This window comes from Aquarana catesbeiana, linkage group LG01 (genome assembly GCF_042186555.1).
Source record: "Aquarana catesbeiana isolate 2022-GZ linkage group LG01, ASM4218655v1, whole genome shotgun sequence".
NCBI lineage: Eukaryota > Metazoa > Chordata > Amphibia > Anura > Ranidae > Aquarana > Aquarana catesbeiana.
The window spans coordinates 224687676-224714456 of NC_133324.1; the positions used below are offsets into that span (position 1 = coordinate 224687676).

General features: G+C 43.4%; 1 protein-coding gene across 1 annotated transcript in view; it reads right to left on the reverse strand.

Annotated features, from left to right (window-relative positions):
• The window catches only part of CCDC60 (coiled-coil domain containing 60), a 339745-nt gene that overhangs the window by 25985 nt on the left and 286979 nt on the right, over window positions 1-26781 (reverse strand). Inside the window, exons 10-12 of the mRNA XM_073625478.1 lie at window positions 20885-20972; window positions 10873-10956; window positions 7845-7985 (exon numbers count right to left, since the gene is read on the reverse strand). Coding sequence (XP_073481579.1) covers window positions 7845-7985; window positions 10873-10956; window positions 20885-20972 — 313 coding nt within the window. The remainder of the gene's footprint in view (window positions 1-7844; window positions 7986-10872; window positions 10957-20884; window positions 20973-26781) is intronic.

The following is a 26781-nucleotide window of genomic DNA, read 5'->3' on the forward strand; positions in this document are numbered from 1 at the left end:
AACTCATCACGATATGTGCTATGGTATGTTGATAAAGTACTGCATTTCTGGCAGTAATTTTTTATTGATTTTCAAGAATATGTTCAATAAGCTGAACGACTGAACAACACCCTTTAGAGAGTCAACAAACTTACAAAAGCCAATATTACATGGTAAACAGCATAAAGAAAAACATTATGCACTAAAAATGATAGTGGGCCAGGGTTTAGTAACACCAAATATATTTCTTTAGTTTGCTAAGATCCTTTAGGATTACAAACACAACAAAAAATGCACTTAGGCAAATAGAGCATTTACCATTCAATATGCAAAATGAAAGACTTTGGGATTTGGGTTATGTAAAATGTAAAGTTTCCCAGGAGTGGCATTGCTCTCTGCATAAAGACATGCATTTTTCGGTGCAGCTATATAAAAAGTACATTTTGTGACACATGCTTGCTTCTTGAGCAAAGAGAAGCTTGGAAATTAATGAATATTAAAAACCTCAAAAATACTAGGTCTGGATGAAATGCTGACCACTGACTTTCATTTTGTGAGTCACTGACCCAGAACAAGCATACAGATGAGAAAATACACAATAAAGACAAAACTCCTAATATGGATACTTGTTTTGGACCAGTGACTTAGAAAAAAAACACCCTTTTCTTAAAACCCCCCCAAAAAACTAAAATCTTACTTGAATTCATTGTCACCTGATCCCTCATAGCTTCTCTTTCAATAGTAGTGACCAGTGATTGGAACTTTTTTCCATCTCTGTTGCTCAGCCAACCACTTTTGTGTCCACCACTTATCATTATATTTAGTTAGAAAACTTCAGTTCCCTGTGAGGACACTGTGATGGACACGTGTAGGGATGAGCCGAACACCCCCCGGTTCGGTTCGCACCAGAACCCGCGAACGGACCGAAAGTTCGCACGAACGTTAGAACCCCATTGACGTCTATGGGACTCGAACGTTCGAAATCAAAAGTGCTCATTTTAAAGGCTAATTTGCATGGTATTGTCCTAAAAAGGGTTTGGGGACCCGGGTCCTACCCCAGGGGACATGTATCAATGCAAAAAAAACTTTTAAAAACGGCCGTTTTTTCGGGAGCAGTGATTTTAATGATGCTTAAAGTAAAAAAAAAAAAGTGAAATATTCCTTTAAATATCGTACCTGGGGGGTGTCTATAGTATGCCTGTAAAGTGACGCGTGTTTCCCATGTTTAGAACAGTCCCTGCACCAAATGTCATTTTTAAAGGAAAAAATCTCATTTAAAACTGCTTGCGGGTTTAATGTCATGTCGGGTCATGGCAATATGGATGAAAATCAGTGAGACAAACGGCATGGGTACCCCCCAGTCCATTACCAGGCCCTTTGGGTCTTGTATGGATATTAAGGGGAACCCCGCACCCAAATTAAAATAAGGAAAGGTGTGGGGCCACCAGGCCCTATATACTCTGAACAGCAGTATACAGGCGGTGCAAACAAGACAGGGACTGTAGGTTTGTTGTTAAGTAGAATCTGTTTGTAATTTTGAACATTTTTAACGTGTTTAGCTCCAGCCAAAAAATCTTTTCTAAGCTTTTTGGAAAACATAGGGAAGGGTTATCACCCCTGTGACATTTGTTTTGCTGTCTTTCCTCCTCTTCAGAAGATTTCACCTCACTTTTTTGTCCCAATGAAAAATGTTTTTTGAAAATTTGGGTTTTTTTGTGGAACAAGGATTGGAAAGCATCAGTGGAAAGGAGAAATTGTTTTCCCATATTAACTCTTACAGGAGAGAATTTCCCTTCCTAGGGGTAGATTTCATCTCACTTCCTGTTGTCTCCTTCCGTTTGCAAGTAGGAGTCGTTTGTAAGTTAGATGTTTGAAAGTAGGGTCCTGCCCTATATACTCAGCAGAAATTTGGGCCTTAGGTGTTGCTGTGGCCACAACACTGTAAGCCCTCACAGGGCCCTGCTGTGAAATATTAGATCAAGAATTGTAATTACATGCCCCTGTTGAACAGGAGCTGAAAAATTAGGCCTTAGGCACTGGTGCTGGTGCCACAACACTGCAACCCCTCACAGACACTCTAGTTGGAACGCAGGAACGAGCCCTGCTGCAAATTATTGCTTCAAAAATTGTAATTACACGCCCCTGTTAGACAGGGGCAGAAAAATTGGGCCTTAGGCACTGGTGCTGGTGCCACAACACTGCAACCCCTCACAGACACTCTAGTTGGAACGCAGGAACGAGCCCTGCTGCAAAGTATTGCATCAAAAATTGTAATTACACGCCCCTGTTAGACAGGGGCAGAAAAATTGGGCCTTAGGCACTGGTGCTGGTGCCACAACACTGCAACCCCTCACAGACACTCTAGTTGGAACGCAGGAACGAGCCCTGCTGCAAAGTATTGCATCAAAAATTGTAATTACACGCCCCTGTTAGACAGGGGCAGAAAAATTGGGCCCTAGGCACTGGTGCTGGTGCCACAACACTGCAACCCCTCACAGACACTCTAGTTGGAATGCAGGAACGAGCCCTGCTGCAAAGTATTACATCAAAAATTGTAATTACACGCCCCTGTTAAACAGGGGCTGAAAAATTGTGCCTTAGGCACTGGTGGTGGCGCCCAGAACCAAAAATGTTCTTACAAGCTATCAGCGTGATGATTGAGGAGGAAGAGGATAATTACTCAGGGATAGTCACTCAGCATCAGCATAGGCAGTCTTTGAAGGGATCTGAGATTTCAAAAAAAATTATTCGGTTACATCAGCATCAGGTGCTTGGTAGCTGGTGGTGATCCAAGACTCATTCATTTTTATGAAGGTCAGCCGATCGACCGAGTCGGTGGACAGACGCACCCTGTGATCGGTTACCACGCCTCCAGCAGCACTGAATGTGCGTTCCGAAAGAACGCTGGATGCAGGACAGGCCAGTAGCTCAATTGCATACTGTGCAAGCTCTGGCCAGTGATCCATCCTCAAGACCCAGTAACCCAGAGGATTTTCGGTGGGAAAGGTGTCCAAGTCTGATCTTGCCCCTAGGTATTCCTGCACCATGTAAAACAGACGCTGGCGATGGTTGCTGGAACCGATCATACCTTGGGGCTGCGGACCAAAAAATTGTCTGAACGCATCGGTCAGACGGCCACCTTCTCCACCGCTCCTTCTTTGACTGACCGAAGCCTCAGCAACACGTTGTCCAGAAACAGGAGTTTGTAACCTCCCAGTCTCTGGGAACGCGTTGCACAGACCTTTCTGCAAGGCCTCCCGAAGATGTTTCATCCTCTGCTCCCTCTGCGATGGCAAGATAAGGTCCGCAACCTTACCCTTGTAACGTGGATCAAGGAGGGTTGCCAGCCAGTATTGGTCCTTCTCCTTGATACCACGAATACGAGGATCCTTACGCAGGCTTTGCAGGATCAGGGAGGCCATGCAGCGTAGGTTTGCTGAGGCATTCGGTCCGGAGTCCTCTGGGTCACTAAGAACGACATGGTCCGCAGCCACCTCCTCCCAGCCACGTACAAGTCCATGTGTTTCTTGGGACTGATCCCTTAAAGACTGCTGCTGATGCTGAGTGCCAGGCTCCACCTCCATACTGACACAATCTTCCTCCTCCTCCTCTTCCTCCTCGTCCTCTTCCTGTGTGATCGGCGGGCACGCAGGAACACTGTCTGGATAAAGGGGGCCTTGAGAGCTAAGGAAGTCCTCCTCTTCCTGCCTCTGTTCTGCCTCAAGTGCCCTGTCCATTATTCCACGCAGCGTGTGCTCCAACAGGTGGACAAGGGGGACAGTGTCACTGATGCATGCACTGTCACTGCTCACCATCCTCGTGGCCTCCTCGAATGGTGACAGGACAGTGCATGCATCCCTGATCATGGCCCACTGGCGTGGGGAAAAAAAACCAAGCTCCCCTGACCCTGTCCTGGTGCCATAGTCGCACAGGTACTCATTGATGGCCCTCTGCTGCGTGTGCAGCCGCTGCAGCATGGCCAACGTTGAGTTCCACCTGGTGGGCATGTCACAGATTAGGCGGTTCTTGGGCAGGTTAAACTCCTTTTGGAGGTCCGTCAGCCGAGCACTGGCATTATATGACCGGCGGAAATGCACACAGACTTTCCTGGCCTGCCTCAGGACATCCTGTAAGCCCGGGTACCTGCCCAAGAACCGCTGCACCACCAAGTTAAGGACGTGAGCCAAACAGGGCACATGGGTCATTTGTCCCTGTCGGAGGGCAGAGAGGAGGTTGGTGCCATTGTCGCAAACCACCATTCCTGCCTTAAGTTGGCGTGGCGTCAACCACCTCTGAACCTGCCCCTGCAGAGCTGACAGAACCTCTGCCCCAGTGTGGCTCCTGTCCCCCAAGCACACCAGCTCAAGCACCGCATGGCATCTTTTGGCCTGCGTACTTGCGTAGCCCCTTGAACGCCTACGGAGCACCGCTGGTTCCGAGGAAGAGGCCATGGAGGAAGAAGAAGAGGAGGGGGTGGAGGAGAGAGGTGTGTCACAATCAGCATTTTGGAGGCGTGGTGGCAGAACAACCTCCAACACTACTGCACCTTGTCCTGCATCCTTCCCAGCTGCCAGCAGAGTCACCCAATGCGCCGTGAAACTTAGGTAACGTCCCTGTCCATGCCTGCTGGACCATGAGTCAGCGGTAATATGCACCTTACCGCTGACCGCCCTGTCCAGCGAGGCATGGACATTGCCTTCCACATGCCGGTAGAGAGCCGGAATCGCCTTCCGTGAGAAAAAGTGGCGTTTGGGTACCTGCCACTGAGGAACCGCACATTCCACAAACTCACGGAAGGGGGCAGAGTCTACCAACTGAAAAGGCAGCAGTTGAAGTGCTAGCAATTTTGCCAAGCTAGCATTCAACCGCTGGGCATGTGGATGGCTGGGAGCAAACTTCTTTCGGCGGTGCAGCAGCTGGGGCAGGGAAATTTGCCTGGTACAATCTGACGTCGGTGTACCAAAAGCAGATTGCCCACAAGTACTTGGCTGTGACACACCTAATTCTACACCTTCATTCCTCTCACTGCAGGTCTCAGAGAGGACTGAAGGTCTAGTGGGGTTGGAAATCTCAGCTGATGAGGAGCAAGGAGAGATCCTCTTTGTTCTTTGGTGTGGGTCTTTTAGATACGCTTGCCAACGAACTGCATGGCAGGTCAACATATGTCTGGTCAAGCATGTGGTACCCAAGCGGGAGATATTTTGGCCACGCGAGATACGCTTGAGACATATGTTGCAAATAGCAGCGGTGCGATCTGATGCACTCGTCTCAAAAAAGGCCCACACCAAAGAACTTTTTGAATAACGCGCAGAGACTGCAGCGCCCTGCACATGTGGAGCTTTGGGGTGTGATGCAGTCAATGTGTTGCCCTTAGGCTGGCCCCTGGAGGGCATCCTGCCTCGTTGGTGATGTGCTGCCGCCTCCTCCTCCTCCTCCTCCTCCTCCTCCTCCTCCTCCTCCTCTCTCCTATCAGGCACCCACGTTGAGTCAGTGACCTCATCATCCCCTCCCTCCTCATCACTGGAGCAAACCTGGCAGTATGCTGCAGCAGGGGGAGCATGACTGCCAGATTGCTGTCCTTCTTGGGCACCCCCTCTGTCCGCGCTCATGTTACTGCCTTCATCGAGCTCAGTATCGTCATCAGAGCCTTCCAAACGCTGGGCATCCTCCTGGAGCATGTACCCAACACTGTGGTCAAACAGTTCGAGGGAATCCTCATGAGGACATGGTGGAGCTAGGGAAGGAGTCACTGATGACATTGAGCTGAGGGAAGAGGCCGCTGCTTTGCCAGACAAAGCACCCTGGGCATGGGTGAGAGAGGATGAGGAGGATGAGGACGGCTTGGTCATCCACTCGACCAAGTCTTCCGCATGTTGTGGCTCAACATGGCCAGCTGCCGAAAAAAAGGCCAAGCGTGTCCCATGGCCACGTGCTGATGAGGATGCACCGTCTCCACGACCAGCACTAGACACAGAGCCTGCTTGCCCTCTCTTATTGGCTTGTGACTGTCTGCCTCTCCTTCTTGGCCTTCCAGACATACTAATGGCCTGTAGCTGCACTAAGCTGGGATAGAACACCTGTAATTTTCTTCAAGTAGCTTTATATACTGTAACCAGACAAGCCTGCCTGTCAGTAGGAAGATAACAGGAACGGATCTAGCTGAACACTGTGAGCAGGACGCACTGTACTAAATGTAAATAGTCTAGCTGCCTGACCGTGGTACTAATAGGATCAAATAGAACACCTGTAATTTTCTTCAGGTAGCTTTATATACTGTAACCAGACAAGCCTGCCTGTCAGTAGGAAGATAACAGGAACGGATCTAGCTGTACACTGTGAGCAGGACGCACTGTACTAAATGTAAATAGTCTAGCTGCCTGACCGTGGTACTAATAGGATCAAATAGAACACCTGTAATTTTCTTCAGGTAGCTTTATATACTGTAACCAGACAAGCCTGCCTGTCAGTAGGAAGATAACAGGAACGGATCTAGCTGTACACTGTGAGCAGGACGCACTGTACTAAATGTAAATAGTCTAGCTGCCTGACCGTGGTACTAATAGGATCAAATAGAACACCTGTAATTTTCTTCAGGTAGCTTTATATACTGTAACCAGACAAGCCTGCCTGTCAGTAGGAAGATAACAGGAACGGATCTAGCTGAACACTGTGAGCAGGACGCACTGTACTAAATGTAAATAGTCTAGCTGCCTGACCGTGGTACTAATAGGATCAAATAGAACACCTGTAATTTTCTTCAGGTAGCTTTATATACTGTAACCAGACAAGCCTGCCGGTCAGTAGGAATTTAACAGGAACGGATCTAGCTGAACACTGTGAGCAGGACGCACTGCACTAAATGTAAATAGCAGGAACGGATCTAGCTGAACACTGTGAGCAGGACGCACTGCACTAAATGTAAATAGTCTAGAAGATAACAGGAACGGATCTAGCTGAACACTGTGAGCAGGACGCACTGCATTAAATGTAAATAGTCTAGATAGAAGATAACAGGAACGGATCTAGCTAAACTGAATACAGTGTATATATATATATGCAACACCTGGGATGCATATATATACACAATACACTGTAAGTGCAGCTAACTGACTGACTGTTCTGCCTAATCTATCTAACTCAAATCAAATGACACTGTCTCTCTCTCTCTCTATCTCTCAGCACACCGGAACACACACTACACAGGGCCGCCGTGCAGGCGGCCTTATATAGTGTGGGGTGTGTACTAAATGCCCTGAGCCGTAATTGGCCAAAGCCACCCTGGCTTTGGCCAATTACAGCTCTCTCTACTGACAGCGCTGTGATTGGCCAAGCATGCGGGTCATAGTGCATGCTTGGCCAATCATCAGCCAGCAATGCACTGCGATGCCGCAGTGAATTATGGGCCGTGACGCGCCACACGAATTTAGCGCGAACGGCCCATAACGTTCGCAATTCGGCGAACGATCGAACAGCCGATGTTCGAGTCGAACATGGGTTCGACTCGAACACGAAGCTCATCCCTAGACACGTGTGGTAATCAATGGGCAGTGCCCATTTCACCAGGAAGCGACATGGGCACTGTAGACTGGAGTCTTCCACAATAGAGGCCAGATCTGGGACATTGCCTGTCATGTGACTAGAGTTTTATGTAAGAAATTTGAGCTTTTAGATACAGGGGGCATTAATGAAACAGGTTTTTTTTCTTCCTGGAGATGAGCTTTGAAGTAAGAGGCCAGCGTGGCAGCTAGACAGCTACTAGCTCCTGGATATATATCATAGCATTTGATGATTGTGCCATTAGTTACACTGCACCCTAAGTACACTATAGTATTACATTGCATTAATATTCTTATGTTTGTACTTGCCTCTCCATGGCCTTCACTTTATCATGTAGATACATATCTGCTTCATCAGCAACCTCAAAGAACAGCTCCCTCATCTCTGAGGGCATCTTACTTTTCTTCTTAATGAAGAGGCTTGTAGGTGAAACCACTGAAGCAGGGGAACTAAAAACACAAAACAGTAATGTCTGTCAACTTACTGGATACAGAAACATGATGTAATACTTTACATAATGAGATAAAGGTACAATCCAAATTTTCAGAGTAGAGTAGCTACACAAGTACCCAACTGTAGCTTTCATAAACCAGCAAAACGTATGGACTTTCTCTAGCTGGCTTCTGTGCGGTAGATATCAGTGGCGTCACTAGGGGGGCCTGAGGGGGCCACGACCCCCCCAATATTATAGTGTGCCCCCCATTCCCCCCAAGTGTAACTAAATAAAATGGTCGGCATGGTGATTGTCCGACTGACTTGTCACTTGTTTGTCAGTCTCAGAGCCGCTGCCTCGAGCAAGTCGGGGCTAGGTGATGTCACATGACTGCCGCCAGCCACTGCTGTTGTTTATGAGAGTTGTAGTCCACGGCTGCGCGCTGAAGCTCCCTGCTCCTGGTGGGTGGTGTCTGGAGAGCAGCGCAGCCAGCCTGAGCTACAACTCCCGGTCGCCATGGTCGGATATTTTGGAGCTGGGCAGTGGACACACATGTGGCTGACCTGGGCACGCTGCTGGTGGCTGCAGTACACTGTGCAGTGTGCATGCACCAGAAGTTGACCCCAGGAGACAGGAGCATCACCCACCCCCCAGGACTGGAGGAGGACATACAAGTACTTATCCTGCTGAGGTCTGAGCCTAAGCTGGCAGCTGCTGATTCGGCCCATAGCTGAGGTGAGAGACCTTGACACCCCCAGCTGACCCCCACATGATCATCCCATCTATCCCCCCCACCCCCATACACCTCATTTACCCCGCCCCAGTGCCCATGGCCTGCGAATCCTGCTGGGAGCTGGCCAGCAGGATCCATAGGCCAGCAGCCAGCAGGACCCATAGGCTATTGTCCACTCCCAGCAGGACCCACAGGTCAGTGGCCAGCAGGACCCACAGGTCTGCATCCAGCTTCCAGCAGGACCCACAGCTGCCGGATTACACAGATCTCCCGCTTACACAGCACAGCCGCTGTGTGCAGTCTATCATAGGAACCAGTCCAGGAGGAGGGACTTTGTATGACAGCAGCCGCCGGGTAAGTGGGAGATCCCCGCTCTGTGTAATGTTGCCCCCCAATTTCCCTCTCCTCTCTCTAACCACCATGCACTGGTGAGGCTGCATTGATGGGCTCTTGTGAAGCTGCATTGATGGGCACTGATCAGGCTGCATTGATCTACACTGGGGAGGCTGCATTGATGGGCACTGATTGGGCTGCGCTGATGGGCACTGGTGAGGCTGCGTTGATGGGCTCTGGTGAGGCTGCATTGATGGGCACTGGTGAGGCTGAATTGATGGGCACTGGTGAGGCTGCATTGATGGGCACTGTCGAGGCTGCTTTGATGAGCACTGGTGAGGTTGCTTTGATGAGCACTGGTGAGGCTGCAAAGATTGGCACTGATCAGGCTGCATTGATGGGCATCAGTGAGGCTGCAAAGATGGGCACTGGTGAGGCTACATTGATTGGGCACTGGTGAGGATGCATTGTCGACCTCTGGAGTGCATTCTATTTTTGGAATATCTATCTATCTATCTATCTATCTATCTATCTATCTATCTATCTATCTATCTATCTATCTATCTATCTATCTATCTATCTATCTATCTATCTATCTATCTATCTATATCTATATCTATATCTATAGATATATATATATATAGATATATATATATATCTATAGATAGATAGATAGATAGGTAGATAGATAGATAGATAGATAGATAGATAGATAGATAGATAGATAGATAGATAGATAGATAGATAGATAGATAGATAGATAGATAGATAGATAGATAGATAGATAGATAGATAGATAGATAGATAGATAGATAGATAGATAGATAGATAGATAGATAGATTTTAAAAAAACATATATATATATATATAGATATATATAGATATATATCTATACCTATATAGATATAGATATATATCTATATATATCTATATATATATAGATATATATCTATATATATAGATATATATCTATATATATATAACTGTGAAAATAATATGAAAGCTGGAGACACCACTAGTAAATATTAGAGGTCTAAGCCACAGGCAACAATATAAGAGGCTCCCAATGCCCAGTGGCATGAGTGAAAGTAGCTCAGAGTCATAGATTCTGTAGCCTGCCAGACTTTCTCTCTTCATGGAGACATACCACATAAAAGGTAAATGCAGAAGGTTTAGAAGGTGTCTGACTTTACCTTTTATAGCATGTATTCTATGCAGTTGTAGCTCTATTCTGCAATATAATTCCTTATTAATAGATTAATTTATGGAGAATGTCCATAAAGTAATGAGAGTGAGCAGTGCGTTTATGAACTAAAATAAAATATTAGCCAGTGAACTTGTCATAAAAGCAATTTTATCTTTTGCTATTCAGGTCTGAGCAGATCACCTGGCTCTGAATTAGAATAATTGTTTCATCTCTGTTTAATCAGTATAATTCATTGGGAAAATAGACCTTATGGCTAAAATGAATGGGGCAGTAAAGAGGGCAGAATATTTTACCATACCTGTACATGTTGGTTGATTTACTAAAGGCAAATCCACTTTGCACTACAAATGCACTTGGAAGTGCAGTTTCTTTATATCTGGGGGAAGATCTGAAATGAGGGGAAGCTCTGCTGATTTTATCATCCAATCATGTACAAGCAAAAATGCTGTTTTTTATTTTCATTGCATGTCCCCCTCTGGTCTACAGCGAATGCACTTCCAAGTGCACTTGCAGTGCAAAGTGGATTTGCCTTTAGTAAATAAACCCCATGGTGTTTATGGTGAAATACATTTTCTTACCGATGATTTTGTGACCATTTTTAAACTGTCTTAATTTAACCTTTAACTTCACCTTTTTGGTCTCTGGGTGATGCTTCTGGGAATAACATGATCATCTTTAGTAGATGTTTCCTTGTTCTCAATTGAAGATAGGTCACTGTGTGAAAAGTATGAAATTAAATTCCATATTGTAATAAAATGGCAAGGATTGATGCAATTATACTTATACTGTACTGAAAAATGAAGACAAAATATATAACAATACAAATTACATGCAATGCAGTATTTTTGCTGTGGATTTATAATTGGTTTCATGACGTAGGAGATGCTTCCATCCTCATGTTCTACAGGTGAACAATTGCTTCTGAATACAAGCCCTCAAATTGTTAAATTGTTTACACAAACTACAACTAAGCCTGGCCTCTTTGGGGGGGGGGGAGGGGCTACAGGAATGTATTTACATTAACATTTTACAAAAATGCTTAATGTATTTTAACCTACTGGGGCTACTTTTTTTTAATTCTTTACTTGGAGTGTCACGTTATATGTTTGGATCCAATGGCATAGCAGTTCTGTACAGTTTTGCAGAGTCCCATACAAACATAGTTCATGGAAAACACATACAGTATATTAGCTGATAAGGTCAATACAGCAGTAGGAATAAAACAAAAAGCAAAACTGCAAAACCACTCAGCTCTCCCTTAACGGAAGCAACCAGCTAGAAAGAGTAGAGAGTTACATCGATAGGCTAAAGGGAGGATTATAACAGTAACTAATATGATATGGCCAAGTTATCGGTGTCAAGTTAGCTGAAGAAAATTAAGTGGACATCCTGTTAGGGAGTAAAAGAAAAGGAAAGACAGCAAGGTACTGAGAAGATCTCGGTGGGAGCAAGGAAGTGAAAGTTCTTCCCGGGGAGGGGAGTAAGTGGGAGAGGAAACAGAGGGGTGGGCGGAAAGGAGGATAAGGCCACTAGACACAGGCATTAATAATATGGTCATTGCACTTTGGGGTTTGTGGTGTGTGAAAGAGTATTCAGATAAGTATATGTGAATATGAAGCGTTGCCGGGCCTCCAAGTCAGCCTGAATTTTTTCTCAGAGTTGTGTAGGGTGGTGGTAAGATTTATGTTCTGAATATCGTCAACTATAAAAAAACATGTGACAAAATGAGGAGATAGTTGGTCAAAGAAGGTTTTATATTAAGACAATGTAAACCCATTTGGCCATGAGGCCTTTCTGGGCTTCAACTGTCCAATAGCAGTAGCCAGTTCCTTGATTGTGATTAGAGATTCCATCTTGCCTCTGGTCAGTTTGGATAGAGAAGGCATCCCAGAGGCTTGGATGTAGGTTAGGCAAGGTCAAATCTGTTGCGAATTTCGTTAGAGTCAGGGGACGAATGGAGATTGCATAGCTTATGAAAAAACTCACAAACTTCAGAAGCCATGACATGTGAGGTAGACAATTCTTTCCCCGAACAATATATGGGAGATATAGATTTAGTTTGGGGTTCTGCAATGTTCTAGCAATCATGGTGCCTGGTTTTATGGAGAATTCATATAGTGACCATTGGGCCCAAGCTAGTTTTCCAGAATAGGAGGCTATTCAATTCCTCTCTAACTTTGATGAGCTTGTTGAGTGGGCCCTCTCTAGGAGTTGGGTAAACAAGGTAACTATATGTTATGATCTCTCCGGTGCTGAGTTTAACATTAGCTAGGGTATCTATAGCATTTCGGGTTTTAGCCTTTATGATGACGAAACAATCCAGATCATCTTACTTGGTATCTATAAGAGTCCAAGGGACAGATGTCATTATCAAGACACTAACTTCCTTAGATTTAGAAAGTAGTAAACAACTTCATTGCTTACAATACCTGTAACAGGTATTTCTGAATGGGGGGAGATTCTGGTGAGTTAGAGGATTATCTCCCCCATTCAGAGATTGTGTTAAATGCAGTGAAAGCAATGAAACCACTTTTCTCAAAGGAGGAGGGGGCAGGTCAGGAGAATTTTATGAAAGCAGTGGGCCTGTATGCAAGATCCTAACTTGTACCCTTCTGCCAGAGAAAAAGAAAGTGTGGAGCACGCAGTAAAAATTGAGTGTAGTTTTCTGTGACTTTAAGTAGCACCTGCCTGTTACATTGTAAAGTAAAGATGTTCAGTGGTTGTGGAGTTAATTGCCTTTAATTGCCTATTTGGCTCCAATCTGGCTCCTTCCCAACAGGATTGCAGCAGGGATAGGCTGAGAGGCGGAGCAGATCCAGCCTCCTCCATCCTATTCATGTAGCACACCGTGCTTGGCACTGCCGATCCTGTGTCTCACTATCTCACTCACAGGATTCATATGAGTGAGATAGTGAGTCACAGGATTGGCACATCACAGTGCACCTGCCCCCAGCTCCCAGACAGAATTTCCCGGGGCCAACAGTGATAGTAGGATAAAGCAGCAGCGGATGCAGCACTGCTGAAAAAACAGAATGGATTACTTTATGTAAGCAGTGTGTGACATGGCACAGTGCCCCCCCCTTTCCTGTCAGGACTTGTGTTAGTACCTGGGTCACCTGCTGGTGGCACCGTTGTTCCCAAAGTCGAAGGGCACTGTTCCAGTGGCCACCAGTGGGTGTTTCCCAGCAGTCAGCTTACCCGAATAATTAGGCTGCACCCGACGCTGGCTGCTGGGAGGAATTTAATCACATCCTTAACTGAAGTTCAGTGATTCTGTGTTCTTCCTGTGAGCCATATCCCTGCCTCATCCAGGTCCTGTGCCTTGTTTCTGTGCCTTGTTCCTGTTCCTGGTCCTGTACCTGATCCTGCACCTTGTTCCTGTGTCCTACTTCCAGTATCCTGCTCTCTGCATCCGGGACTCCGTACCCTGCTCTGCTCCCCTTTTTTCCAGTCTTAGTCCTGACCTTGCCCTGCTCATGTTTGCTTCCTCCATTTCTACATAGTTAGTTAGGTTGTTGTTTGGGTTGCTGCACTATCATATTTATTTTGTCACTTAAAGTGTTACTAAACCCACAACAGTAAAATAATTCTGTATATGCAGTAAAGCATGCTTGTTATACTCACTGTGGATCCTAAGGGGTTAATCCTGTGCATTTTGTAAAAAGCCTGTTTGATCCTGTATGCACAGATCCTCCTCTTCTTCCACTGACTCCAAAACATGTCCGGATAAGACAGAGATACTGGAGTCAGGCTGCACATGCTCAGTTTGGTGTGTATTGCTAGAGCTTTTTTTTTTTTTTTCTTGAAAGAGTGCATGTGATCGGCACCGGGCCAATCAGCACTGTCCAGACAGAGGATCAGGGGTCCTGCAGCCTGATAGGACAATCGTGGGAAAATAAAAGAAACGCCTCCTACAAGCTTTAACCAGGCACTGATAGCAGTCACAAGACTGCTATATACTGCTGATGAGAAAAGGTATTTAGCAGATTGCATTTCCATGTTCTGTGTACTGTGGGAGACCAGATATAGTGAATGCACGGTCCTGGGTTTAGCAACACTTTAACATTGTTTATGGTTTACTGGTGTTGGTGTTAGTAGAGTTATATTTATGTTAATAAACTTAATTTAACCTTTGTTGCCTGGTTCCTGAATCTTTAAAGTATAGCCCACTGATCTGGTCATTCTTGCTGGATACCTGCATTTGGTATCCCTTACATTCCCTTAGGACCCATGTGCCCTGCACACACTAGCACACATGATGATATGCCACTGGGACAGGTCCTGGCACAACTTTTTCATGGCAGTGCAGCCTGTAGCTTGATGCTATTAACCCCTGTATATCACCTGAAGTTCAGAGGCAGGAAGAGGATGGGCATTCCTGCACAGAAGATTCCTACAGGATCTTTATTACTGGTAAGTAATGTGACTAAGACTGCAATAACAATAGCAAAATTCCAGCTTTAAAGGCATTTACTATCATTAGCTTTGGCACACAGATGTGCGCAGCCTATTGCATTAGGGTGTGCACCCCAAAGTTCAAACATAAATGCCTTTCTCTGAAGCCTCAGCTGCACAGGGCAGTGAATGAATGGGAAGTGCTCTGTGCTGAACGGCTTCCCGTTAATTCACAATCTGAAGCATAGTAAACACAGTTTACTATGCTTCAGTTATAAATAAACACAGTGAGTGTTCATTTAGAAAAAGAAGGGGCTGGTAAATTACATATTTACTAGTTTCTTCCCCGCTCTCCATCCTGAAATATCCCCTGCAGCAGCTGAGGGGGGAGGAGAGGAGGGAAGCCAGCTGCACTGAAGGGCGGGGGGCAACACGGGGGGAAGCCCAGGCAGCGGGGGACACGTAGTGATTAGGGTGTGCCCTGGCACACCTAACACACCCCCCTGCGCACGCCTATGCTTTGGCATATCAGGTGTAGGAAGTAGTGATAGAGTTTTAGCATGGTGGTCAAAATATTATACTGTATTTACAACACAAATAAGATCATGCACATTACATTTTATAGCTCTCTCCTTAAGGCATAAAAACATTTAAAATGTCATGATCTAAATCATTGCCTTAACAAACATGAAAAGTAAACATTTCAGAAAGAACAAAATAATATGCATATATCCCAGTGAATACAGTAGGTGAACAGCACCTGCTGTGATGAAATTAGTGCCATCAAACAAACCAGAGCCCTTACTACAGGCTCAGTGTATAGAAAAGATAAGTTGAAAAAGGTTTTAGAACACATTAATGCCCTGTACACACGGTCGGATTTTCCGACGGAAAATGTGTGATAGGACCTTGTTGTCGGAAATTCCGACTGTGTGTAGGCTCCATCACACATTTTCCATCGGATTTTCCGACACACAAAGTTTGAGAGCAGGATATAAAATTTTCCGCCAACAAAATCTGTTGTCGGAAATTCCGATCGTGTGTACACAAATCCGACGGACAAAGTGCCACGCATGCTCAGAATAAATAAAGAGATGAAAGCTATTGGCCACTGCCCCGTTTATAGTCCAGACGTACGTGTTTTACGTCACCACGTTCAGAACGATCGGATTTTCCGACAACTTTGTGTGACCGTGTGTATGCAAGACAAGTTTGAGCCAACATCCGTCGGAAAAAATCCTAGGATTTTGATGTCGAAATGTCCGAACAAAGTCCGACCGTGTGTACGGGGCATAAGACTTAAGCCTCGTACAGACAATCGGATTTTCCGCAGACAAAACCTCGGACTCTGCCTGGATTTTGGCTTGCATACAAACGGCAAGGAATTGTCGGCCAACAAACACGAACGTAGTGACGTACTACGTGGTTTTCCAGCTCTTTAGCGCCACCCTTTGGGCTCCTTCTGCTAATTTTGTGTTAGTAGAAGTTTGGTGAGTGTTGATTCGTGCTTTTCATTTCGTGCTTTTCAGCTCGCGCTTTTCATTTTGTGCTTTTTAGTTCGTTTCTGAATGGCCGTTCGTCAACCAGACATGTTGCGGCATCGGAGGATATAACGTGTTATTTATTATTGGCCTTGGAGTTATTGCTTTGACCCAAGTCCAGTCCAGGAACAGGAGGAGGATTTCTTGGACCAGTTATATCATATGCCTTTGCTGCCGGAGCTCCAGGAGAATAATCCAGATGATTTTCGGAATTATCTCCGGATGACGGACCCCTGCTTTCACCAACTCTTGGCATTGTTGACCCCCTATATTAAGAAGCAGGACACATGCATGATGCTTTTATTTTATTTTTTGGTTGAATAATAATGATTTGATTTTTTATATTTTCTATATTTTTGGATGCATAGAATGCACTTTTTAGTTAAGTTCTATTGGCAGATAGCATGTCTAATTTTATTTGTTTTCTTTTTTTAATGCACAATAAAAAAATTGTGTAGAATAATACCTGGCTATGTGTTTTTCTTCAAATGACAGTTTGGGAGTAGGCAGTTACATTTAAAAAAAATACATTGTAAAATTGATAAGGAACACCAACATAGTTGTATCTTAAAACTATGGGATAATGGTGTTGTGGTAACTTGCCCAAAAAAAAAAAGAAGAAGAGAATGAGCGCTGTATTTTGAGATTTCATAATTTGCCATGTCGCAAATGTTATTTCTCCATTACGAACGCTAGTTTACAAGACCGACCGCTTCTGGCTCATCCTTGCTTCCAAGCATGCGTGTTTGTACTTTGGACTTTTGTCCGACGGACTTGTGTACACATGCTCGGAAAATCCGACAACAGACATTTGTCCACGGAAAATTTTAAAGCCTGCAATCCAACATCTTTTTGCGTAAAATCCGACAACATTTGCCTGATGGAGCGTACAAACGGTTGGATTTTCCGCCAACAGCCTGTCATCACACATTTCCCATTGGAAAATCTGATCGTATGTAGGCGGCTTTACTTAAAGTTCAAACTTACAAATACATATTTGCGATACATGAGCCTAGGCTCACTAATTTGTGTACTGTAGTTTAAACATGTTCTTCAGCTTCTACTGTATATGTGATTTGGGCCATGAAAAACTAATTTTACAACATTAACAACATTAAGCACACATTTATCATTCAGTAGCTTTTTTTAGAAAAAAGAAAATCTACAAGTATAATGAATCCTGAAGATTTCCTAGCCCTGCTCAGCATGCTGCTGTTTTTAAGGATAAGTTTATCTTTAACAAAAAAATAAGAAATGCACATATTTTTGCAGGAAAAAAAATGAACGTGCATTTATTTTTTCTGATAAGCCTGCAGAGCATTGCACCTATGATCAGTAAATTACGGATGCATTGTCAGGCTCCTTCAGATACTGCCTCCAGCTTGCCTGTCCGTACCTCCATACTGGCAGACATTTACAAAGCTGGAGGAAGTGTCAATGAGTTCATTAGTGCCCTCACAGTTTGCTGAGATCTACAAGCCATCTGCTGCAGTGGAGGATGGGACTTGTAGACTTGTAGTTAATTCATTCACAGATTGCTGTGAATAAATGACGCGGCTGTGTGAGCAGAGTGGTGGGCATGTCAGCAGGAGGCAGAGAAAGAGCAATACACTGATCTTTCCCAGTGAACAACTGTGCGGGGGGGGGGGAACAAGTCTTGGCCATTCCAGGACAGGCAGGCTGTGCTCCAAGTACAGCCAGAAAACTGAATACATTGGGAAGAAGGTGCTCTAAGTGGCGTAGTGTTGGGGGGGGGCAGGGGGTTCAGTGACCCTGGGCGCAAAATCAAGAGGGGCGCAAAAAAGTGTCCCGAGTGTGCGCTCACTGCGCCACAGCCTGTCACTCCAAGTTGTGTGTGCTTTGCCTCTGACTGATCGCTGCTCTCCACTCAGCCTGGCTCAGTATCAATGATGGGTGCCCTGTCACGATCATGCTACATGAGGGCATTTCTCAAGTACAGCTCACCAGGGTGATTAAAATATGTGGACAAAGTATGTAGCAGTGCAGCATTTCCACCGTGACCTAAAAATCATAGTCATAGTCCGCATTTTTCTTTGTCCAAACACGGCGAGTCGAGTTAATGCCAAAGAGCTCAATTTTGGTCTCATCTGACTACAGCACTTTCTCCCAGTCCTTCTCTGAATCATTTAGATGTTCATTGGCATGACTGTACATGTGTCTTCTTGAGGAGGGGGACTCGCCATGTTTGGAGGAAGAAAAATGCTGACTATGACCCTAAGAACACCATCCCTACAGTCAAGCACGGAGGTAGAAACATTATGTTTTGGGGCTGTTTCTATGCTAAAGGCAAAGACCGACTTTGCTGCATTGAGGGGCCAATGGATGGGATCATGTATTGTAAAATCTTGGATGAGAACCTTCTTCCCTCAGCCAGAACACTGAAGATTGGTCATGGATAGGTCTTTCAGCATGACAATGGCCCAAAACATACCGCTAAGCCAACAAAGGAGTGGGTCAAGAAGAAGCATATTATGGTCATGGAGTGGCCTAGCCAGTCTCCAGACCATAATCCTATAGAAAATTTATGGAGGGAGCTGAAACTTCGAGTTGCCATGTGACAGCCAAGAAACCTTAAGGATTTAGAGAAGATCTGTAAAAAAGAGTGGACCAAAATTCCTCCTGAGATGTGTGCAAACCTGGGCACCAACTACAAGAAACGTCTTACCTCTGTGCTTGCCAACAAGGGTTTCTCCACCAAGTACTAAGTCAGGTTTTGCTTGGGGATCAAATATTTATTTTATTCACTGAAATGCAACTCAATTTATAACATTTGTATCACTTATAAAATCTGCAGGGGATCAAATAATTATTTTCCCCACTGTATATAATATATGGGAGTTAGTGTTAATGTAATATATGGGGGTTGGTTGGTGTACATATAATATATGGGGGTTGGTGTATATTATATATACACTAACCCCCCATATAATATATATACACTAACCCCATATATTATATATACACTAACCCCCCATATAATATATATACACTAACCCCATATATTATATATACACTGACCCCATATATTATGTAAACACTAACCCCCATATATTATGTATACACCAACCCCCACATAATATATTTACACCAACCCCCATGTTTATTATATACACACTAACCCCCATATATTATATATACACTGACCCCCCCATCACCCCATGTATTATATATATACTGCCCCCCCCCCATCACCCCTTGTATTACACATCGCCTCCCCCCTCACCCCATGTATTATATATACACTGACCCTCATGTATTATATATACACTAACCCCATATATTATATATACACTGACCCCCCCATCACCCCATGTATTATATATACACTGACCCCCCTCTTCACCCCATGTATTACACATCGCCTTCCCCCCTAACCTCATGTATCATACACACTGCCCCCCCCTTACCCCATGTATTATATATATACACTAACCCCATATATTATATATACATTAACCCCCATATATTATTTATACACCAACCCCATATATTATATATACACTAACTCCATATATTATATATACACTGACCCCATAAATTATATAAACACCCCCATATATTATATAAACACCAACCCCCATATATTATATATACACTGCCCCCATATATTATATATACACCAACCCCCATATATTATATAAACACTAACCCCCATATATTTTCTATACACTAACCCCATATATTATAATATATGGGGGTTAGTGTTTGTAAAATATATGGGGGTTGGTGTATATACGGTATAATATATGGGGTCAGTGTATATATAATATATGGGGTTAGTGTGTATATATATATATATATATATATATATATATATATATATATATATATATATATATATATATAATACATGGGGGTCAGTGTATATATAATACATGGGGTAAGGGGGGGGGGGGGGCAGTGTGTAATGCATGGGGTGATGGAGGGGGGGGGGTCAGTGTATATATAATACATGGGGTGATGGGGGACAGTGTATAATACATGGGGTGGGGTCAGTGTATATATAATACATGGGGTAGGGGGGGCAGTGTGTAATACATGGGGTGATGGGGGGGCAGTGTATATATAATACATGGGGTGATAGGGGGGGCAGTGATACAGATGCATTTTACTTTAATTACATCAGTATTTTCTTAAAATACAATCCATTATTATCAGGGATTTCACACAAAGCAAGCAATACAAAGAGAACAGGATACTTTTTAACACAAGTACATGGTACAACACACACATATCAGGAATATAAAATGTTGGGGTAACATAGACTTTAATAAAACCCTGTATAAACCCTATTTCTAAATCACAAACCAAAGTCATGGCTGAAAAATCTTCTGTATCTGCCACTTCCAGGAGTGTTGGATGCCTGGCCCTCCTCTGTGTGTTGTGGTTCCTTCCTCCAGACCCCTATTTCACTACAGGACAGAATAGCGACAAATGGACTGGAGGATGGAGCTGCAATGCATTATATGATAATCAATAAATAATTTAACAAAAAGTTTTTTTTTCTACTTATTTCTTTGGTGTTGCAGTTTGAAGCCTAGTGAAGACTTCTCTGCTCCTTGTTTCTGTGTCATTGTTTATTAGAATGTGTGTGATAAAAAAAAGTGTTAACAAATTTTCTGTGGCTCCTCCACATTACTTTAATGTATTTTCAGTCTTCAGTGTTGTGAGTGTATAATACATACCCTTTAAACTTGTACTTGGATTGACTTTCTTCTTCATCTAATTCCTTGCTTACCCTTTCTCCAATCATCTTCAGCAAAGTCTGCATATCTGAAAAGCATTAAACAGTGACATTTTAAGATAGTTGATTCAACTCTTTAAAAAAAAAAATCACACAACAGTGAAATATGCTTTAGATTATTTAGCACACTTACACATGAAACAGTAGCTTTGTATTTGTCATTTTACGTACAATAAATATAAAACTGATAAATTATGAATGTGCAGATTTATTCCCTCCTTTGCAATGTGCCTATTTTATTTGCAAATAGACTTGTCAACTTGACTTGCAACCCAGGCTTATTAATAAAGGCAAATGTCAGTAACCAATATCAACAAATTAGAATTTGTCTTTCAGGAATCTGATTTCAGAAGGGGAATGACATAAACAATGCACTTGAGAGCCCTTCGTACCCTGAAAACTCTAGGCCAGAAAGATGACAAGTTTTTAAAGTACAGTTTCAGTCCAAACTCACAATCCATTTAAGTAGAAGTTTCAATAAAGTGGAATTCCAATGAGCAGGCATTTGCAAATGGCAGGTGATTCATTCTGCTAAGGTCCATTAAATACTGAACCATCAGCTTTGATATGACACATTGATCTGCATTTTCAGACTTAAAGTGGAACTTTTTCCCAGAAAAAAAAGGTTACAGACAGGAAGGTTTTTTTTTTTGTTTTTGTTTTTTTATAGCATACTATATCTCATCCTATCCTGAGCTATATATATACTTTTCACTTTGACACAGTCCAAACAGCCTATTCCTGCTCCATTCCCAGAGACCTTAAGCACCCAGATTGGTATTTTTTCATTGAGATAACCCATGCGCACAGAGTGATCTTTCTCAAGTAAGATCCCACCTGTAGCACACAGACGGGTCTTTCTCCAGTAAGATTCCACCTCCAGAGCGCAGACGGGTCATTCTCCAGTGGGATCCCATCTCCAGCACACAGCCTGGTCTTTCTCGAGTGAGATCCCATCTCAAGCACACAGACTAGTCTTTCTCCAGTGAGCTCCCACATCCAGAACACATACTGGTCTTTCTATAGTAAGATCCCACCTTCAGGGCATAGACTGGTCTTTCTCAAGCAAGATCCCACCTCCAGCACACAGTCTGGTCTTTCTCTATTGGGATCCTACCTCCAGCACACAGACTGTTTTTTCCCCAGTAAGATCCCACCTCCAGCACCCAGACTGTTTTTTCCCCAGTGAGATCCCTTGTCCAGCACACAGACTGAGATCCCACCTCCAGTACACAGACATGTCTTTCTGCAGTAAGATCCCTCCTCCAGCACACAGCCTGGTCTTTCTCCAGTGATGGGCGGGGAAAGAGCTGGGTCACCTAACAACTGTATATCAATTATAAAAAAGGGTATATTTTTTCAATTAAAATAAATACAGTGCCATCATCCATATACATAAAAATAATGGATAATTTAAATAAACAATGTGTTTAGTATCACTTTTACAATTTCTCCACAATCCCATTCTGCTTTAAGAGTGATTAAACCCAAAACCATGTAACAAATATTGATGCTTATCAATCCTTAGATGTAGTGGTTGCATTGATTTTTTTTAACTTTTTTTCTCTCTGTTTTCCCCTGGTGATCTGGTCAGTAACACACCTCCTGCATTAGCGTGCCCCCACTCTGGATGAAGGAGTATAGGGGCACCTTTGGACAGCAGCATTGTCAGTCTGGGGGGAGGGGGAGTGTTAGATGTAATAGCAGATTTAGGTACACTAACAAATTGAAGCCAAACCCAAGCTCACACTCATTTACACAAACAGTTACAGCAACAGTTTGGGCATAATGGTTTCACATGAATAAATAAAAGTTGAGTATTGTAAGCACCCCTGTCAATGGTAAACAGTTTGTCTCAACCCCCTAACTTCTACAGGAAAGCGTATTCTGTTGAAAAACTACAGACTTGCCATCAGGTGAAAATAAGGGAAAGAAGGCAAAAAGAAAAGAAAATCAATGCCGCCATTACATCTAAGCATTGGTAAGCTGCAATAAAATAAATGTTCACTTTTGGGTTTAACCACTTGACCACTGGGCACTTAAACCCCCTTAATAACCAGACCAATTTTCAGCTTTCGGTGCTCTCACAATTTGAATGACAATTACTCAGTCATGCAACACTGTACCCAAATTAAATTTGTGTCCTTTTTTTCACACAAATAGAGCTTTCTTTTGGTGGTATTTAATCACTGCTGAGTTCTTTTTTTTTTGCGCTATAAAAGAAAAAAGACCGAAAATTCTGTAAAAAATGCATTTTTCTTCGTTTCTGTTATAAAATTTTGCAAATTAGTAATTTTTTCTTCATATATTTTGGCCAAAATTTATACCGCTACATATCTTTGGTAAAAATAACCCAAATCGGTGTATATTATTTGGTCTTTGTGAAAGTTATAGAGTCCACAAGCTATGGTGCCAATCTCTGAAAATTGATCACACCTGAATTACTGACGGCCTATCTCATTTCTTGAGACCCTAACATGCCAGAAAAGTACAAATACCCCCCAAATGACCCCTTTTTGGAAAGAAGACATTCCAATGTATTTAGAAAGATGCATGATGAGTTTTTTGAAGTTGTCATTTTTACCCACAATTCTTTGCAAAATCAAGATTTTTTTTTTCTTTTATTTTTTTCACAAAATTGTCATATTAGCAGATTATTTCTCACACACCACATATGCATACCACAAATTACACCCCAAAACACATTCTGCTATTACTCCTGAGTACGGCGATACCACATGTGTGAGACTTTTACACAGCGTGGCCACATACAGAGGCTCAACATGCAGGGAGCACCATCAGGCATTCTAGGAGCACCCAGGCCAATTCTGACATTTCTCTCCTACATGTAAAAATCATAATTTATTTGCTAGAAAATTACATAGAAACCCAAAACATTATATATATATTTTTAGCAAAGACCCTAAAGAATACAATGGCGGTCGTTGCAACTTTTTATCTCGCACGGTATTTGCGCAGCAATTTCAAAAGTTTTAAAAAAAAAAAAAAAAGTTTTGTGCTTTAAAAAAAAAACAAAATAGTAAAGTTAGCCCAATATTGTTGCATAACGTGAAAGATGAAGTTATGCAGAGTAAATAGATACCTAACATGTCACCCTTCAATATTGCACACGCTCGTGGAATGGCGCCAAACTTCGCTACTTAAAAATCCCCATAGGAGACGCTTTAAAAATTTTTACTGGTTACATGTTGTGAGTTACAGAGGAGGTCTAGGGCCAAAATTATTGCTCTCACTCTACCGATCGCAGCGATACCTCACATGTGTGGTTTGAACACCATTTTCATATGTGGGCGCAACTTACGTATGCGTTCGCTTCTGCATGCGAGCACACGGGGACACAGGGAATATTTTTTTTATTGTTCATTTTACTTTATTTATTTTAGCTGGAGGCTTTTTTCCAAAAAATAAATTTTTTCATCACATTTATTCCTATTACAAGGAATGTAAACATCCCTTGTAATAGGAATATGGCATGACAGGTCCTCTTTACAGTGAGATATGGGGTCAATAAGACCCCACATCTCACCTCTAGGCTGGGAAGCCTGAAATAAAAAAAAAAAAAATTATCCTGGCTTCGATCTTAGCAGTGAGTCGGTAGAAGCACCTGAGGGCGGCGAGGGGGGGGGACGTCCCCTCTCGCCTCCCGTAAGAACGATCAAGCAGTGGAACAGCCGCTATGGTCATTCTTATGGTGTAGGGAATCGCTGGCTGAAAAAGCCGATATCTGAATGATGGATGCAGCTGCATCCATCATTCAGATATCCCCGCACAAAGTCAAGGACGTCATATGACGGCTGGCGGGCGGGAAGTGGTTAAAACACATTTTTTTAACACAACATTGTCCATTTATACAATATTTCTAACACATAGCATGTACATACCAAAAATGACACCCTGAAATAGATTCTCCTACTCCTCCTGAGTACGGCGATATCACATGTGTGAGACTTCCACAGCCTGGCCACATACAGAGGGCGAGTACAGCCGAGTATGTCTGAGCATGGCAGAGTATGGCTGAGCATGGCTGAGCATGGCTGGGTATGGCTGAGCATGTCAAAGTATGGCTGGGTATCACTGAGTATTGTAGAGTATGGCGGGGTATGGCAGAGTATTGCGGGGTATTGCAGAGTATTGCGGGGTATTTCAGAGTATTGCAGGGTATTTCAGAGTATTGCGGGGTATTTCAGAGTATTGCGGGGCATTGCAGAGTATTGCGGGGCATTGCAGAGTATTGCAGGGCATTGCAGAGTATTGCAGAGTATTGCACATGGTATTGCAGAGCATTGCACAGGGTATTGCAGAGTATTGCGGGGCATTGCACAGTATTGCAGAGTATTGCACATGGTATTGCAGAGTATTGCGGGGTATTGCAGAGTATTGGGGGGTATTGCAGAGTATTATAGGGTATTGCAGAGCATTGTGGGGTATTGCAGAGCATTGCGGGGTATTGCAGAGTATTGCGGGGCATTGTAGAGTATTGCGGGGCATTGTAGAGTATTGCGGGGCATTGTAGAGTATTGTGGGGCATTGCAGAGTATTGTGGGGTATTGCAGAGTATTGCAGAGTATTTCACAGGGTATTGCAGAGTATTGTGGGGTATTGCAGAGTATTGCAGAGTATTTCACAGGGTATTGCAGAGTATTGTGGGGTATTGCAGAGTATTGCACAAGGTATTGCAGAGTATTGTGGGGTATTGCACAGGGTATTGCAGAGTATTGCACAGGGAATTGCAGAGTATTGCCCAGGGAATTGCAGAGCATGGGGGGGATGGCTGAGCATGGAGGGATGGATGGATGTGACTGTACATGTCACTGACCTGCGCTGTGGGCACTACATATTCAGCCCACAGCGCGGCTCCCATCCGGCTCCCATCATATGACATGATCCCAGAGTTATCCAACCGCCCTGCAGCCGTCATTTGGCTATGGGGCGGTTGGCAAGTGGTTAATATCATTTTAAACTTTGTTTTATACGGGGATGTACAATACAGTGAAACCTTGGTTTGCGAGCATAATTCGTTCCAGAAGCATACTTGTAATCCAAAGCACTCTTATATCAAAGCAAATTTCCCCATAGGAAATGATGGAAATTCTGTTGATTCGTTCCACAACCATTTATTTATATAAAAATGATTACGGCAAAAAAAAAAAAAAAATACAGTATAAAGTGTACTGTAAACATAAAACAAATAAAACTGCACTTCAAAATACAGTACTGTACAGAAATACTGTACTGTACACCTCTGTGTTGCAAAAGTTTTAAGGTAAAAAAAAAGAATGTGCACAGTGACAATGTTAAAGATTCTGGTGCTCACCTATTTAAAGCCGCTGGTGTACACAGCTCTGTATGTGGCCAGAGGTTGGTGCTCATCTATTTAAAGCCGCTCTGTATACAGTACTGTATGTTCAGTAAAGCTGCTGGTGTACAGTACACCGCTGTATGTGGCCACAGATTCAGCTCACAGCGCTTCCTAGAGAACTCGGGAACTGTTGACATCACTTCCGGGTGCGCCTGCTCCTGCTGGAAGTGTCCAAGTGTCTCCAGGAAGCGCTGGGAGCCACCATCGCCCGCAAATCTCTGGCCACATACAAAGCTGTACTGTATGCGCTGTACATATACACAGCGGCTTTACATGGATGAGCAGCAGACTCCTTCACATTCTGAGTGTAATTCTTTTTTTTTTTTACATAAAAAAAAAAAAAACGTTCGTATATCAAGACAGCGCTGGCAGATCAAGGCAAATTTTTTTTAAAAAAAGTTGCTTGTCTTCTTTCACAACGCTCGTAAACCGTGTTACTCGTAAACCAAGATTTCACT